General features: G+C 37.3%; 1 protein-coding gene across 1 annotated transcript in view; it reads right to left on the bottom strand.

Annotated features, from left to right (window-relative positions):
• The window catches only part of PDHX (pyruvate dehydrogenase complex component X), a 72,794-nt gene that overhangs the window by 27,943 nt on the left and 25,363 nt on the right, over window positions 1-19,488 (bottom strand). Inside the window, exon 4 of the mRNA XM_051966242.1 lies at window positions 4,843-5,042. Within this exon, the coding sequence (XP_051822202.1) occupies window positions 4,843-5,042 (200 nt within the window). The remainder of the gene's footprint in view (window positions 1-4,842; window positions 5,043-19,488) is intronic.

The following is a 19,488-nucleotide window of genomic DNA, read 5'->3' as shown; positions in this document are numbered from 1 at the left end:
CTACATGTACTAAATTTTTATTTATTTTGCAGTTTGACACCTATCATCTAGATCATTTTAATAATAATCATTCACAAAAATCAGTTTATAACCACATATAAAGCTAAATTTCAAACTGTTTCAGGACATTCAAAATAATCTCTATTACTCTGATTAATTTTAGAGACAAAATATTTTTATAAAACACTTAAATAATCACTGATTCAAAGTATTTAAAAAGACAAATTAATGAATAAAGTTTTTTTCTTCAATTCTCATCAAATAATTTAAATACTACAAGGGACATATGTACTACCTACTGCCTAACAATGAATAAAACTTACTTAATACCCAACTCAAAAAGTAGGAGCTGAGATCATCTTACATAAGGGGAAACTGAGGCAAAAACAGGTTCTCATAACTAAATGGTAATAGAATGACATTTTTATATTCACGGAATCTCATTAACATCTGACATTCATGTCTAAAAGTTCTCCCATGACTGGAACACTGTTTCTTCTTATCAGTGCCACTTAGATTCTCTAGCTGCTTTCAAAGCTCAGTTCAATACCATCTCCTAAAGAAGGCCTTTCCTGAACCCTCTCCAACCACCAGTGAGCTCTCTCTCTCCAAACTACTGTGCAAAAAAGATTTTTGGTTTGTTTATTTGTTTTTGTTTGGTTTTTTTGGCGGGATACTGTTTCCTCTGACAGATTGCTTTCGTCTTTTCTTTATAATCCCAATGCCTAACAGAGGATTTAGAAAATAAGACATTTAACATATTTTTATTGATTTGTTTATTAATAAAGCACTTTACATATGTTATCTCATTTGGTACTCAAAATAACCCTATAAGGTTAACACTTCATGTATCATCCTTGTTTTTACAATTAGGAAACTTGAGGCTGAAAAGGAAAAATGATTTCTATCGATGAAATATCTAGGAACTGCCTTAGGTGGGACACAAATAAAACCAAGGTCTCTTGGCAAAATCCAGCATTATATTCACCAGAAATCAGAGGACAGGACAGTAATTTGTATTACGGGATATTGTACAAAACCTTTTTATCATCAGAGGAAATGCCATGTTGAAAGAGAGGCTAATTAAGGCAGTCTTTTGCTTTACAAAATCAAATATATTTTTATACTCCACAATAAATTCACTAGGGTTTTGCATTCCCTTTATTTTTTCAGTTGTGAGACTATAAAGATGTGATTTGCTCTAGTATATTATTTATAAAAGCTGGCCCATTCCCTCCTCAAACCTTCATTAAGGTTTATGCATGCATGTGTATGTGGATTATTCACCTCCTTTGCAGAGATGATAAAGTAGACAAATGGGTTATTAATAAATATATTTCCGAGTGCCTACTGAGGGGAATAATAAGGCCAAAGTTTTTCTCCCTACATCTGGCATTCTTCTTTATCAGATATCCTCCATGGAGGCAAAATTCTCATGTAGACTTGAGTTAAATTAGGCTTTTCTCCCATCTTTGTTTTCTTTAATGTCTTTTCTTTAAAAAAAAAAAAAAAATTACTGGGGCAGCTAGTTGGTGCAGTGGATAGAGCCCCAGCCCTGAAGTCAGGAGGACCTGAATTCAAATCCGGCCTCAGACACTTAGCACTTCCTAGTTGTATGACCCTGGGCAAGTCACTTAACCTCAATTGCTTCAGCAATAGAGAGATAAAAAAAAATTACTGCTGCTTTTAACTCTTCTATCATTCTTATCATTCAATATTTCCTCTCTTCTTCATCTGCTTAGCTAGCTTCCCCTATCAAGAAATCTCCTTTATAAGCAAAAGTAATCTAGAAGTTGGTTGGACTTGCCAGGAGGTGCTGTCGCTCACATCTGGAGCTCGGCCACAGTCCCAGCACCCTTCTCAGGCCCCACTTGGCGCTCTAATGCCGGACCATTCTCTCCGCTGACCTGTCCACACTCGCCAGTGCGTGGTGCTCTGGTCTCTATCACAGTCCCTACCCCGACCTGGGCCCTGCAGCTCTGGGGCCATTTCTCATTCCTCCAGCAGTGCAATGGGCCTGGGCTGTTAGATGGCCTGACTCAGGCTCCTCTCTTGTCAGTGTCAAAGGAAACAGGCAGAGAAATTCTAACAGATCTCCTCCAATTGTCTGTCTATTGTCCCTCTCTTAGGAATGGCCATCTGTCTTTCTATACACCTGGGCCATTACCTTTCATTGTTGTATGAAGTGATGCTGCTCATAATCTTCCATCCTTTTCTGCACAAATAAATTTTTAACAACCTATTTTGTCCTCAAATGCCATATATTGCTCTACTTTTTGTTGGCTGGGATAGTTTCTAGGAATTTTTGGTCTCCTCACCATAGTAATTTAAAGTTTTATATAATTAAAAATTATTTTTATTGATATCAGTAACATCAGTTAAAAATTTCCTTAGGAGAAGGAAGTCTTTTGCCTTTCTTTGAATCCCTAACACTTAGCACAGTGCCTGGTATGTAGCAGGTGCTTAATAAATGTTTATCGACTTACATAGTGATATATTCTGTGTTGACAACTGTTCTTTTACCCATTGCCCATTTTTGTGGCTGGTGGTTACCAGTTGGCATAAACATATCAAGCTGTAGCTACCTCAGTTGCACACACTATTTTCTGTATTAGTGCTTCTAATATGATATCAATTTTTATTTTTGCTTTTACAAGTTGGTTGTCTGAATGGAAAAAGCAAGTTGATTCATAAGTGACTCCCATTTTCTGTTAAATCATACAAAAAAATTTTGAAGTTTATATTTTATTTTGGTGTTAATCCAAATTCAGTATCTCTCAACTATTTAAGAAAAAGAGGCATGAGAAGAATTTTGCAATCCATTGGGCTTTCTTATTGCTTATTCCTGAACTGTTTTGCAACATTTATTACTCTGTCCACCCAATTTTGGCAGTGAAATCCCTGAGTATTAGATCGTGTTGATGTAATTTAAAGGATCTTATCTATCTTTTCATCCTCTGAAATAGATGGTGGTCCTTAGGCTGTAATCATCTTCATGGAGGTCTTTTGGTAAATACTTATCAGCATAGAGGACAAGATGACCAAATGACCCATGAAGTGATTTTTCTCATTGCCTTTGGACACACCATAAAACCAACTCATTTCTTTACCTATTCAAGAAAAAATTATGAGGCATTTTACCTCATTTTGAGGTAACTTCTAAATTCTTTTTGTTTCACTTATGATGAAAATATTAGCGCTGACATGGGTCAGTCTACTTAGTCAATGGAAAAGGAGCTCACCTTTCTAGTAACAAAAGCTATCATATGGATAGAAATACATTCTGTGGTTCTCGGTGCCCTGCAGACCACATCACTACCAAGGCAGAGGATGCCAAACAAGACTGGATACTGTTCTGTGCCTTTCTTTGGTTTCTATGAACAAAGGATCATTACCAGAAAGCAAGCCTCCTGGGGACGAGCCTCTCCACACTTAACAAGGCTAAGCCTTAGAAGACAATCGCATCTGTTGCTGGAATCTTATCTGAAGTCTCCAGAATCATAGAACCTGCCAGATGGGTTATATTGTTGGCAGCGCCTTCAAAAAATCAGGAGCACCTCAGTGCCTTAATGAGACAATGGTGGAGGTGACTGTGGGGAAGAAGAGAAGGGCAATATTGCAGGATACCACCTATGTATCCAAAAGTTTAAAATAGTAAATTAAAAACCAGGAAAAAGAAAGGTCTCTACAATATCCTGTGCAGTTTTAAGGGGATGCTTGGTAAGAAGAAGAAACAGAAACAAAAACACCAATCCCCTTTGCCTTATGAAGGTCATTCAAAAAGAAGAGAGAAACCTAATAAAGGAGCAGGTTTTAACAAAAATGTTTTGTTAATCCTTCATCCGATGATTAAAATCAGAAACTTTTAAAACTGTGTTAATAGAAAGTAAGCCTACAAGAGTGTGTGAGGAACATCCCCGAAAGCATGTCTTTATGCAGGAGTCTGGCTGAACAGTGAGCTAAGCCAGGAACTACGGTCAAAAACCTTAGATGTGACTCTTGGCTCAAGGGACCACGAGAGAGCCGCTGCCTCCACCTGATCATTCCATTGGTCCCTTACTCCCATGAAATGCTAACAGTCTCTGCTTCTGAGACTTCACAGAAAACCAGCTAGAACAAGCCCCCTTTCCTCTGTGTCAGAAATCCAAGCATAGGAATTAATTCTATTAAAATGGAATCAAAACCAATTGGTTTGTTTTTTAAAGCCACCTTCATTTTGTGTCAGTTGGCCCTGGCTTGTGATAATGAGGGCCCATGTAGCCCAGGAGAAGTCCTAGCACCTCTCTCGACCTCAGTCTCTTCATCTCTGAAGTTCCTTCCATCCCTAAAGCCCCAGACTCTCCAGGGACACATTCTAGAGGTGGGGGAGTCTATCTAGGTCGAGGATCAAATGAGATCACACATGAAAAGTACTTTTTAAACATAAAATGCTACATAAACACCAATTGTTTTGTTATTCATTTCCTGCTTTCCCAGCCCACCCAGTGGGTTCTTTCTCTAGGAGATGTGAAGAGCAAGGGGAGGAGAAATAAGAGATGGAGAGTCCCGGCAAGGAAGTCAGTCAGAAGAGCAGCATCCTCAGCTCCAGGAGAGAGAGAACCAATGGCCTTCCCTGCCTGCCCTGGGGCACAATCACACTAGGAGATTCCAAGAAGAGCTCCAAAGGATGGACACTGGTCTCAGCTCAGTCCATGGCACTGTGCTAATTTGCTACGCGCACCCCGACAAGGTGACTTAATCACCTTGTTCTCTGCCTCAAATTCTTAGGAAAAGAATGAGAGAGAACAGGCCCCATCTAGAGGTCAAGTGCCCTTGGAAGCCACCCAAAAATGGCATACTCACGGCAGTTTCCCAGCTGGGGGGTGCTTTTTGACAGAGGCAGGAGCCACGACTTCAGCTAGGGGAGGTGCAGACACAGGTGAAGCTGGAGGTGGCGGAGGACTCACATCTTTGGGAATTTCAACTTGCTTCCAATCAGCTCCTTCCTCCACCATCAATCCAATTAGGGATCCTAACCGAATACCCTTACTTCCTTCTTCGACCTGTATTTTGGAAAAAGAAAAAAAAAAAAAAAAGCTAGGTAATGAAAGGATGAAAGGAATGCTGCAAAACTTGCAACACTTAAACTAGTCATGAGAATGTCTTTTACTTTGAAAACAATAACTTAATTAAGATGACCACAATTTCTAGAAAGGGTAAATCATTCAGTTTTCCTATAGCTCTATTCATATCTTTTTCAAATGAGGAGGTTGGATAAAATATCCTTTTAAAATTTAAATTGCTTTTTGCCTTCAAGTAATATGAATCTATTTTTTCTGCCCCTCACCTTTTCCTTTCCTTACTACTCCTCTATCGCAGAACTTCTTAAATCTTTTCCATTCACGACTCCTTTTCCCTTGAAAAAATTTTACATGACCCCACATTGTGGAAAAACTTTACATGATTAATAATGTATATTAATTAAACATTTGCTGAAAATAAGTCATTATTTTGCAACCTCCACATTCACTTACACAGTCTCATAAGAATCAAGACTCAGTATCAGAAGCTTTACTATAGAGGACAGGGGCAGAAATCTTAGTACAGAGAGCAAAGTCAAGCAACATCCACTGACCATTGGATTGACCTTATCAAAAATATGTCACATTCTGCATCTTGAAACCATTCACCTCCCTGTCAAGAGAAGGATATTCATCCTTACTCTTCTGGAACTCTTGCTGATCACACCAGATATAGCAATGCCTTTTAACCTTCCCAGTCATCATTCCTTTCTATGTATTACCTTCGAATTGTAATTTCTTTGTAAATTCTCTCTTTTGAACCTATATCCACAATGTTTAGTACAAAGCCTAGAAAACAGAAAGTGCTAATAAATTTTTTTTAAGTTTTCCATTTAATTAATCTTGGAGGTTTTATAGTTCAATCTCCCATGAATGTTCTTCAACAAAAGGACTACAGGCTGACAGATTTAAAATTGAAAGACATATGCTGAAATGATGAAAGGATATATAAAGAGCAATTTTCCCTTTTAAACCCATTTTATTTATCTCAGTTACGTAGAAAACAATTTTTAACATGTGCTTGAGTTCCAGATTTTCCTCCCTTCCCACATCTCCCCATTGAAAAGGCATATGTAAAGTTATACAAAACATTTTCACAAAACTCATCTTGTGAAAGAAAACATACATTTCCCCTCCCCACTCAAGGGGAAACAAAGGTATACTTCTGTCTATATTCAGACACAATCAGTTCTTTCTTTGGGCATGGATAACATTTTTTATCATAAGTCCTTCAGAGTTTACTTGGATCATCTAGGAGGTGATCAGTGGATTCTTTCAATTTCTATTTTACCCTATGGTTCTACAACATCAGAACAGTTTTCCTTGATAATATCTTGAAAGATGATATCTAGGCTCTTTTTCTGAACATGGCTTTAGGTAGTCCAACAATTTTAAAATTGATCTCTCCTAGATTTATTTTCAAGTCAGTTGTTTTTCTAATATTTCATATTGTTTTCCTTTTGTTTTTTCCTTCATTCTTTTGGTTTTGTTTTATTGTTGCTTGATTTTTCATAAAGTCATTAACTTTCATTTGTTCAATTCTAATTTTTAAGGAATTATTCTCCTCGGTGAGTTTTTGTGCCTCCTTTTTGTACCTGGCTAATTTTGCTTTTTAAGGCATTCTTTTCTTCATTGGTTTTTTCTACTTCTTTTTGCATCATTCTCATTTTTCTTCCCAATTTTTCCTCTATTTCTCTTATCTGATTTTCAAAATCCTTTTTGATTTCTGCCATGACTTGAAACCAATTCTTATTTTTCTTAAAAATTTGTTATCTTCTTTAGAGTGTGTTTTTTGATTTTCCTTATTACCACAGTAACTTTCTAAGGTCAGAATCTTTTTCTGTTGTTGGCTCATTTTCCAGACTATTATTTGGCTTTTAACTCTTTTTTAAAGGAGAACTCTGTTTCCAGGATGAAGGGTTCAATGTCCCAAGCTTCAGGGGTTTGTACAGCTGTTTTCAGAGATACTTCTAGGGATCTGTAAGTTTTCAGTTCTTCTAAAGTGGTATAATCCAAGGAGAAGTATGTTTACACCCCTTTTGGCCAGTGTTCTAGTCTGTGAGTGATCACAAGCACTAAGTTCTACTATAGTAGTCTCTTTTCCTTCTAGTACTCTGAATCAAGATTGTTTCCTGAATCTGAGTATGGACACGTCAACAGAGTCCTGCCTCAGTGTTAGCAAAGACACTTCTGAAATCTCCTTCTGACCAGCTGTTTGACCCTCCCTTACTTCTGTGGGGTGAGATGTCCAGAAGCTACTGCCACCACTGCTGTTGCTGCCACTAATTCAGTGGCTTCTAGGGTCCTCTCCTGGGTGTGCTGAGGCTAGGGCTATTCTGGGCTATGAGACAACCTTTCCTGCTGACTTCTAAGTAATCTTTGGTGTCTATGGGCCAAGAGGTCTGGAAACTGCCACGGATTCAGAGGCTCTCAAAGACTTCTGGTTTGATGGGGCTGGGGCTATGCTGGAGCAGCCTTCCCAGACTGCCCTCCATTCTTATCCTGGTACAACAGACTTTTTCTGCCAAGTTGTCTTCAGCTGGAAACTTGTTTCTCTCCATCTTTTTGTGGGTTTTGATGCTCTAAAGTTTGTTTAGAGTCATTATTTAAAGGTATTTTGAGGGAGAGCTTAGGTGAGTCCATACTTTTTCCCTGACTTCTTGGCTCTGTCTCTAGCAATAAGCAAAGAAAAAAATCCAAGCTGCCGATAGTCATATGAAAAATGCTCCTTGTTATTAATAATTAGAAGAATATAAATTAATGCAACTTTGAGAACTGGAGCTATACTAGTAAAATAAACTTTCACTGGTTCCTACTACATACCCATTGATCCATTTGATTACCAGGATGACTGGTATCAAAAAGAGATGATATATCTACAATCTACATGGGGGCTATATCCATCACAGGATGGGCAAGGCAAGGATTATCTCTGCTGAGTGGTCACAGGATGAGTGCCTCATGGAGGCACAAAGATAAGATAACGAGATCAAAGAAAAGAAATCTGACCCAGCTCAGGATGAAGGTGTGCTTCACCACCCAGACATTAGTCAGGTCCCTCCCCAGCTGCTCAATCCTCATCCTTTTATAAGATAAGTCAGAAAACATTTAAGAAAATATTGATTTCATAGTTGCAAAGAACTGGAATCTAAGAAAATGCTCATCAATCAAGAGAATGGCTGAAAAAAAAAAAAAAAAAAACCCAAACAAACCTGTCATATGGTACAACAGAACATTCCTGTATCCTAAGAAATGACAAAAGGGATGACTTGAAAGAAATCTATTAAGTATGTATTAATGCACAAGAATAAGTGCAGAACTAGGAGAACAACACATTCAATAACATTGGAAAGACAAACAATTTGAGAGATTGCAGATCTCTGATCAATACTACCATCAACAGCAGTTCTAATATAGTGAAAATAAATTCAGAGTCTTGGCAGAGAAATGGAGGGACTGGAGATGCAGAATGAGGCACATTTTCAGAAGCAGTCTATTTAACTTTGCTCTCTTGTGACAAGGGTTCTGCCCTAATAGTAGTAGTGGAGGGGAAAGGAAAGAGAGAAAACAGATCCATATTGAAAGTGAAAAATAATTATACTTTTAAAAGGATATCTAAGATTATCTAGCCTAACCTCCTCATGTTATAAAGAAACAAACATTCAGTAAATTGAGGAAATTAATTGATCTACCCAAGATCACATAGAAATTACATTTCAAAACTAACTTTCAAGTACAAGTCTTCAAAATACAAATCTACAGCTTTCTGCACTGTTTCAAAATATTCTATCATTTAATATAATTAAATATTTACTACTGATCCCTATGCCAACTGCTAGGGGAAACAAAGTTTAGATAAGATGGGGTCCCTGCCCTCTATTAGTCTGGGAGAGGACATAAACATAAATAACTATAATACACAATAAACTAAGTACTATATAACAAAGAATATTAGAGATGGAAGAGACCTCAGTGGACAGTTATAAGATAAGGTTAACTGGAACCTTACTTTATTCCAATCATCACCAATAAGTTTAGTGAGATTCTGTGGGGTTAGTAATTATTAGCAAGTATATACTTATCTATCAACATACATGTGGTCAGTGATAGGTTCTTTCTTATCATAAGCCCTAAACTTTAAACTATTTACCCTCCAGAGTTGATGTGTTACCAAGGCCACAGTGGGGGAGAGGACCTTCAGACCGCTCCTCTCTTTGGCTAATCATTGTGAACAAGCCTTGTGTGGTGGAGATGACTTAATGAGAATAGAACCTCTATTATCTCTGATCCCCCAGACCGCCCTATTACCCTCCACGAGACTCCACCCCAGGACCACACAGCAGAGATGACCCTCGCCTGATCACCTGCATGGATGCACCACCTCTGACCCTTTTGAGAAGTCAGCGCGTAGGTTTGTTTCCCAAAGAGATTCTGCGTCCTACTCTGCTTCTTCTGTGCAATCCTGGTCACCCAGCACTATCAATCAGGAGAAGCAGGAGAAAGCACACAGAAAGGCATCTAGTCCCTTTAATAAAAGGGTTATGGCTGGCGGGTCGGCCTCAAGATTGGACAACTGTAGATCCTACAGTTCAGCCCATATATGGGGGGGGGGGGGGAGAGGAGGGGGAGAACTCTCCTGGATTATTCCCACTGAAAAGCCCATCACTCTTTATGGAGTAACCCTTTTACTAGCTGAGTATTGCTAATTATTACAAAGTTTTCTTCACATAATACTCCAAAAATCTGTCTCAATAAGATTTAAATCATATTCTGGTACGATCCAGGCCAGGCCTCATCTCTCCTCTGTGTGTCAGGTTCTCAAATATTCGAGGGGTCCCAATATACCTTAGCTCTTTTCTCTGGGTTTCTGATAAGTCAGCCAGAGCACAGGCTACATGGCCCACCAGCTACTGATACTAATTAGAATATGTACGGGGCAATGACATGCAATGAAATCTGGCTTTACTCACTGAAACAAAATCATATATGTAAGGTATTACTTAATTCTTTCCCAAAAGAGGAAACTGGCTAAATTACTAATGAAAAGTACCATTCTATAAGATTTTGTTGGCATTCTAGTGAGCAGAGTATCCATTTTTAGATCATATCTTAAGAAAGAGTGAGAACACTAATTCCTGATTTAGTTAACAATAACATTCAATAACTGTTTATCTTTTCAAAGCAAACTCTTTCTCTTCAACGGGAATACAGCATGACAAAGATAAGATTAGAGAATTCAAGTCTGAAACATTTATGAGGAAAAAAAATATCATTTTAGGGTACTCAGAAGCATCTATACATAGCAACTATTATTATAGAGCATGGAAAGACTATGGGATTGAAGAAGGAAGACCTAAATCAAAATCTTTGTCTGCCAACTATTAGCTCAATATATATAATCCTCAGGAACTCAGTTTTCTTGTCTATAAGGTCTCTTTCCATACTGATATTCTGTGATTCTGTGATCTGTTAATTGCATTAAAAAACCACCACCACCACCACCACCACCTTTGAGCCTACTCTTGAGTTATTATAGGCATAATGGAGATGAGGAAAAAAAAGAAAATATTTTTTCTTCAAAAATATTTTCTAATTCCGAGTTTTCACTAACATAAACTGTTCTTAACTTTTAATTAAGCCAAATAAGGTTTTGCAGACAGATTTCATTTAATAGTAGTGTCTACTCAACCCAACATTTCTGTTGGGTTATATAATCAACAAAACTGCTACAATTTATCACTGCAATCAGCTTTGAATATGACTTAATTTTGAGTATTTGTGTATGTTAATTGGCTACAGAGATATTACTTATGAGAAACTAAGAAAATATGGGTTGGGGAGAATGTCATTAATTTCAATGGTCAACCTAAATCACTGAAATATAGAATTCTAGAATCAAGAAACTTGGAAAGACTTCTGATCACTAATAAAAGTTGAGTAAAATAATATTTTATACAAAGTAAAAGTGGAAAAGAAACAGTTATATATTTTTAAAACTTAGAACCTATTTTTAACTAAAAAAAACCAGTGGGGTTAATTAGCACTACATGATGCTAATAATTTCAAACCTAGTAATTCCCACTGACAATCATACTTCCTTAATTGTATCTTACACTATAAAATTATTCTAACATTCCTACTTCTGCAAAGTATGCTAAGTTTTTTGTTTGTTTGTTTGTTTTACAGTGACTTAAGTTGTGGTAAATTCAAGTCTATTATTGTTTTCAGATTTTTCTTTTCTTGTTACAACTAATTACTTATTCATGAATTATAACATTTTTTAAGTCAAAAAAGTAAATCATCACCTAATAAAGTTAAATCTGAACTAAAAAACTCAAATAGGAAGTCCAACAAAGGTAACTTTTTTCAAGTTTGAACTAGGAATAAGGTTAATCAAAACAAAACATCGAAATGGGTCAAAAATATTTCTTTTTAACTGTTCAATGGATCAAAATGGATAGTTCTCTGAACTCTATAATTTATAACAGTCTCTGAATGTAAAAATTCTGTGAAATGTGGGTCAAACTAAATAAAGTGAAACTAAGTGTCCTTACCAATTCCTTTCTTACTACACAAATAAGAACAGATATATTTCTCTCAAATTAATTTTCCCCCCAATTTTTTCCTAAATAGAAATGATGCCCTATAAAGATTAGGCATTAATTTCTAGAAACTTCATCTGCAACCCCATTAGGAAAACATAATTTCAGACCAAAGTATCATCACAGAATTCCATTTTCAAAAGACAGTAAAGTCAATATGACTATATGTATCTTATCACATTAGGAAGAATGAAAAGAAACCACTATTGATCCTATAAAGAAAATGCCAATGAGGGCATCACTGCTGCATTACTGGCTCATAGCATTAGGGTTACAGAATTTTGTTTTATTTTTTCAAAACAAATCTGCAGGTAAATTTTCTTCTCACTAGTTTTTGTCTTTTTTCATTCTGAATTCTGAATTTCTTTGATTAGACTTGTTAATAGTTTATCAATTTTTCTTTTGATTAGACTTCTTAATTTATCAATTTTTAAACTTTTCAGAAAAATAACTGTTGCATTTATCTTTTCAATTGTTTTCTTATTTTCAGCTTTATTGATTTCTCCTTTGGTCTTATTTTTTTTCTTCTTTCTGATAATTTGGGGTTTTGGCCCTTTACTAAATGCAAACATTTAATTAATTTTGTCTTCTTTTATTGACATAAATATTCAGGGCTGTGGATCTGTCTCTGGGTACAGTTTTAATTTCTTCCTAGAAATTTTGTCATTGTATTATATGTATTTATTGTTATTTTTATAATCTCTCACATGATCATTACCCGCCTCCTTCATTCCTAGTAAACTACTGCTGGAGGAAATCATGGACTTTGATGACTGAGACCACCTAATCTCAACTGGGAGCTCCATGAAGTCAGGCAAAGGTACAATCACTGCTTAAATGATTTGCTATTGTTGTCTCCACAACATCTATTTCACATCTTGTCTCTTCTCGATCTGCCTTTGGCACTCGCTCTTGCCACCCTCATGGAAGAGGAGGTGTATACTCAATGTATACAATGTATTAGTGCCCCAGTTTTCCCACACCCCCTCCACCATTCATTATCTTCTCCCATAATGATCCTTTTTTGAAGCCTCATCTTTTCTAATCTCTCTAGAGCATTTGGGGGTGGGAGTTGGGGAGAATAGAAGCAATCAGGGTTAGGTGACTTGCCCAGGGTAATGCAAATGAAGTGTCTAAGGCCAGATTTGAACTCATGTCCTCCTGACTCCAGGGCCAATGCTCCCTCCATTCCACCTAGCTTCCCCTCTCTAGAGCACTTGACATTGTGATAGCTTTCCTCCTGCACATGCTTCCTTCTCCGAGCTCCCTCTCATTCTCAGTGTCCTTTCCTGGAGTCCATCTCTGCCCTTCACTCAAAGTATGGATGTCCCCCAAGGCCCTGGTCTAGCTATGCTGTTTCACTTTGTCACTATCAGCTCCCAGCTCTCCTCTCTGGAGATAACGGTCTGCAAGTCCATGCCTCATTTCTTGCTGAGCAAATCACCTATTTCCACCTTCTTTTTGGAAAAGTGTTAGCCTTTTCATTGGAAATTTGGGTTGAATCCTATTTTCCAACTTACCATCTCTGTTACTCTGACTCCTTCACCGTTAAGTTCAGTTTCCTAATCTCTACAATGGGGTTAGTACCTGTCCTATGTATTTGAAAAGAATTTTGTGAGATTCAGATGACAGAGAGCTCACAAGTGCTAGCCAGGAGTACTATGGAGGACCAGCTTCCTTAAGGACAGAGGGGTTCACAATCTGATTTGTTTAAAGTAACTGCATATTCAAACAGTGCTACCCTTTAAGATTTTTAAGTTATAGAAGAGGTCCAATCTACTTTAGTGGATACCCCATATTAAGTAGATCATGGATCACTGAAGTGCTGCTGTCCTGCAGGGACTCTACTGATCCCCTCTTGGCCCTTGATTACATTACCAATGGCTGCTTAAAGCCATTCTTTTAAGAGTCCTTAATCCTAAACCTAATTCTCTCTGATTCTTCATTGATGATCAAGACACACTTTTCATGAGAAGAAGGAGACCATCTGTAGAACTCTGAGAGGCTCCTCTCTTAATATCCATCTCCATTCCCTCCACCTACCTAACCATCCCAGAACAAGAAAGGGCACTCCTTCTTTCCAAAGCACACCTTTCTACCTCTACCTGTCCCACCATCTTTCTCTCCTGCCACAAGCTCCTTCATTTAGGCTTCCGACTCTTCTCACCTAGACTTATCTTTAATCCCCTCTCCAATTCACTCTTTGTACTGAGTGAAATCTCACTAATGACCTTTTCTTACCATATCCCTCTTCAAAATCCTTGAGTGGTTTCCCAATCTCTACTAAATATAGCAAAAGATAGGTACAAAATCCTTACTTAACATTTCAGTGTAGTTAATTGCCATTTTAACTTCACATTTAAGGTCCCATAAAATCTGGCTCTTACCTACTTCCCCAAAGAAGCTGTGACAAGTGATCTGATCTCTGGAGGAGACAGACTCAGTTAGATTCTCTGCAACTCGGGGATCCCCTCAGAAACAGGTCCTTTGCTCTCATGAAGCTTTCCACATCCCCAGTAAACAGTAATTTCTTCCTCTTCAAATTCATGGCAGCACTTTGTCTAGATCTCTCTTCTACGCTTGTCATATTCTCCCCTTAGGCCACCATTACTGGTGAAGATACCTTTCACCCACCATTAGATTTGAGGCTTTTTGACAGGAGGAACTGTGTTGGCTCTGGATCTTGTACACAGGCAGTGAACACTGATCATATAATGTACAGAATAATGACATTCATAAAGAATGACTTACACTTTAAATTGCTCCCTTCGTTGAAACAAAATTAAAAGAAATTATAAGATTATCTACCTAATAAATTACTTATTCTGGCTCTTTTGCTAATGGTAGATTCTAATTACATTTTCTGGTTCTTAGTAAAACAGAGTAAACATATCTTCTTATACTTATATTTCTAGTTAAAGCTAGAAATTGCAAGAACATGTATGAAAAAAATTAATATTCTACAACAAATGAAAATAAGATAACTTTTCCATTTAAAATTAAATGCATATTTTTAAAAAACTGAGGCCATGATTCTGGTCATGAACAATACTTCTGAAAATATCCTATTTTTTTTCCTTCTCTTTTCTATCAAAATTACATTCTACATTTCATTATTACAAAAGCATGTGATTTTTAAAAAGCATGTAGAAAAATAACACAAAATCCTATTTTTGTACCTAGTTTTAACCAAGGCAAGGAAGTGGCTGTACTGACTGCTAAAAATAGTTCAAAACTGGTCTCTCAATTGTTTCAATCTTTTCACAGCATTAGGGAACAAGATGAAATAGGCACCATCTATCTGCAGCCGTTCTTGGCAATTCAAAGTACAATACCAAGCAGTCAGGTAAAAATGCTACCAATTCAGACTTTTATGTGCAAATAAGGCAACATTTCAGACTAGACATGGTCATTCATTTTTACCATACATGAGGAAAATCAAAGTCAAAGAGTATTTAATTTTATTAGCAACATTTAAACAATAAATATATCAGTAGTCTCCACTGTTTCAGAAGAGATTCAGTCCCAAAACCAGGAAATCCTCATGGGCAATAAGACCCTCTGGATATTCCTGCTTTCATAAGAAACTGGGCTGATTGTATCAAGGCCTAAATCATGGCGAACCCTACAAAAACCTATAATCCCTGTAAAAAAACATAGCCAAAAATATGAAAAAGCCAAGGCTCATACCCATATTTTTCTGGTTTACTACCATGGTGGCAAGACTTCGAATAAAAGAATCTTGGAAGACTTGAAATCAGGGATCACTTCAAGAGCAATGAAGAATCATGAACTGACTACAGCTTGCAGACACCCATCAGCAATAGCTGCAGGCCTATTATAATCATGAAACTACAAAGGAAAAGCAGGTAACCCAGAAAGAAACAAGAGAGATGGGCTGCACTGTATCCACCTATCAGGAGACACACTGGGAGGACTGCCTGAGGTGAAAGGATGGGGGGAAGAGCGGGTGCCACAGGAAAAGCAGATATGCAGGGACAGAGTGTGCTGCAGCCCTGGAGGAAGAGCCCACATGAACCTATTCCTAATCCCTGCTCTGAAACCGAAGGTCACCTCAATCTGGGAGTGGCTGCTGGCACTTGGGGAAATAGGGAAAGTATTTAAGTGTAAAGGCTGGCCAAAAACAAGTCACGATGAGGACCATTCAAGGGAAGACAATGTCCCAGAAGAGCTGGATACCTGACAGGTCCAAACCCTTCATTATCTAGAAGAAAATATACAAGGCTCTAAAGTAGGTCAATGGAATAAACATAGATGGAGGAAGCAGTTGCCTCACCTAAAATTTAGTTACCACCGGGCAATTATATAAAGACTACAGATAATCGTGATAAATGACAGCTTAGTTGCAAAGAGTCCTAATTCAAGACATAAAGGCACAAAATGGAGACTTACCAGGAAGCCATGAGCTTGGGTGATTTGAGGACAACAGTATACCACAAGCTGATGTTTGTGATATAGTGTGGTTATTAAAAATGCTGACATGCTGGTTGGATTCAAGAAATGGTAATAAAACACAAACCCTAGAATTCATCTTTCTGCCATATGTCAGAGCCATTTGGAAATCTATATTTTAAAAAGAGATTTAGAAAAAGAAAACATCAGTAGTTTCAAACTTTTCCAAGTACAAAGACCTTTTTTAAATGACAAGTATATACATACATTTGGGAAAATATGTGCATGTTTATAAAGACTATACATATAGATTTTTTAAAAATCTCACAAATATGAAATTACTCTCCAGCATATTTATTATAAGGTCACTCATATAGTTTCTTAAGAGCTAAATAAAACCAAAATGACAATGCATAGAGCCCATATGGATGTAACTGAGAAGTTACAAAGGATCCACAGTTCATTCACTGGGAACCAGTACTGAAAAACATTAAAAAAAAAAAATATATATATATATATATATATATATATATATATATATCTACCATAATAAAAAGATTTGCTAATTCAGTGACATCTACATTCATTCTTCTGGTATAGATAACATTCTATCCGTGTCCATATGATGTAGGAATAATAATGTCCAGTAAGACTGGAAAGACAGACATGGTTGTGAAGAGCTTTAATAGCTAAACAGAGGAGTATATTTTTCCTGCAAGCAACAGGAAAGCAAAGGAGTTGAATGAATGATGTGTCAAATGCTCAAAGAAAATTATTTCAGCAGCAATGTATAGGATGCAATACAGGGAGACTCGAGCAGGCTGTGGCAAGAACCTAGGTGAGGCCTGGAGCTAAGGTGATAACTCTGTGAGTGTAGTAAAAAAGGTCAGAAACAGGAGACGCTGTGAAGATGGAGGCAGCAAGATGCGGCACCTGAAGCTATGGGGGCTGAGGACAAGTAAGGGGTCCGGGATAATGCCTGAAATGATTCTTCTAGCGGTGGTGGTGCCTCTTACAGAACAGGGAAATGTGTAAGGCAGGAAGTATTTAGGGGGAAAGATGAGTTTAGTTCAGGAACACCAAGCCAACCAGTTTGAAATGTCCAATAGGCAACTGGTTATCAGGGCAACGGAAGCGGAAAAGAAAGACGGGAGGTAGAGCTGAGCGCCCTGTGCATAAAAAGAATAACTAAATTTAAGGAACTAATGAGATTACTGAAAGGGTACGCAAGGAGAAAGGCCCGGGAGAGAAGCGGAGTGGCCGAGGCAGTGGCAGTGACTCAGCTTGCAGGGCGGCCCCTGCACCAGGTGTGCGAGCAGGTCAAGTACCTAAGTGTGAAAGAGATGAGGAGGAGCACACCGTGGTACCCGGGTACGTGAAGACTCTCACATGTGGCCCCAATGTGGCCATCGGCAGGATGGAAGTTAGTGAAATTCAATGATTTCTGTCTGTTGACTAGCAATATCCATTTTTTTTTTTTTTACCAGGGATGGGGGGTGGGGGTCCACATTTTGTTTAATTTACATAAATCAAGATGGAGCTGTTTTGTTGACACTGTGTGCACATCTCAATTTCACTCATTTGTCAGTGCTGAGTACGTTCAATAACATGGAGCTCCTGTCTGCCCAGACATAGCTCTACCACACTTCATGTAATTCAGAAGACAGCAAAGGGGTACCAAGGCCTTTAGAAAAAGGGAGCCTACCAAATGCTCCTGCAGGGTGACAGGGCACACTCTCTGGGGATCAGGAAGAGCCAAATTCAAATCGTGTTGTAGGTATTTGCTAGTTTTTGACCTCAAAGCAAATTATTTCACCTGCTTGCCTCAGTTTCCTTATCTGTGAAATGCAGATATAAGCATCTACCTCACAAGGTTGGTGCAAGTTAAATGACATATGTGTAAAACACTTTGCAAACCTCAAAGCTCTCTACGAATGCGCTTTAGTGTTATTATTTAATATGCTTAATCCTCACGATTTCAGAGACTAACTTGTTTTCATCTTGTAGATAAAAAGGAATGAGATATCTGAACAATCTAGACATCTTTTATTTTTTTCATTTATTAATTCCAATTAATATGTTCTATTCCACGTTTTGCTTTCAATCCCTATGTCACAGACATCAAGCAACAAGGTGAATGTTAACTTAGTTTGGAGAATTTCTTTAAATTCCTAATAAAATTCTACCTGATTATATAACTTTTTTCAATCTTATTATTTGAAGTGATGCTTATAAATGATCTAAAAATGGGTTGCTTAACTATATTAGTCTTCTTTTCAAGCAGATGGCAGTTTTAAAATCTGTATGCATATTATGAAAAGTTAAGAGTCCAAGAATTTATCACTTAGAAATTAAACTTCTCAATAGGTAGCTAAACAGGTCCTTGGGCAGCAAGACATAATTAAATAATTGTACAGATAAAATTTGGGAGAAATGGATAGATAGTACTAGGATTTAGAAAGAGTATAGTAATTATAAAATATTTATAAAGAGTATAAGAAATTCCCTTCTCTAAAAGTTTAATCATGTTTTTTTCATCAAGTATTTCTTCCAGCCTTTTTTGAGAGCACAATTCTGATGAACTGGTCACACTGGTCAAATTTGTCTAAAAGATTATTTCATGGACAACTCACACAAAGCCAGCACTCACACAATGGTCAGAAGAAGTGACACAATACTCTCAAGGTCTCTCTGAAGAATTATAAAATCAATTGTGAGACACTGTCTGTCGGCATCAAAAAAGGCACTGTACCACCCTATGAGCAAAACAACTGCAGTATCTCAAAAGAAGCTAAGATGTGCACTCCAAAGATCTATACAGGCGGTGTCCAACCTGTGGCAGAGACTTCTGAGCTTATAAGTGTCTGATCAGCCAGACACACCGTACCTTGATCCCAACATAGTGATATCATTACTTGGTCTTCCTTCAGCATGAAGGACAACCACCACCAACCAATTTGAAAAAATCTCTTATTAGCAGCATTTATACAGAAGCCATTCTGCATACAAACAGCCTTTTAATCCCTTGCTACTGGTACATTAGATACTTTAAATAATGGAATGACCCTTAAAACCTGTACCTCTCCTATATATTACTGTCCTAATTACACAGCACCCATCTGGATCATTAAACAGGCCATTACTACAGTCTAAGCACCTTTAAAAACATCAATAACTAAATGTGATATAAATGAAAAACCTTTCAATTTCATCAGGATTATTTTTTTAAAAAGAAATAAAAATAATTCAGTTTCTATGGAATACAACACAGTTCTTAAGCACAATGGGGACATGAACTCAACATTGAAAATTTCTGCTTTATTTATAATAAGTTAATGCAAGGGCATGTGACACACAAATCCAAATTAATATATAACTTAAAAATCATCCACATACATATGTATACATGTATA

The sequence above is a fragment of the Antechinus flavipes genome, chromosome 6, assembly GCF_016432865.1.
Source record: "Antechinus flavipes isolate AdamAnt ecotype Samford, QLD, Australia chromosome 6, AdamAnt_v2, whole genome shotgun sequence".
Taxonomy (NCBI): domain Eukaryota; kingdom Metazoa; phylum Chordata; class Mammalia; order Dasyuromorphia; family Dasyuridae; genus Antechinus; species Antechinus flavipes.
Note: the sequence above shows the minus strand (reverse complement) of the source record. Positions and strands in the feature narration are given on the sequence as shown.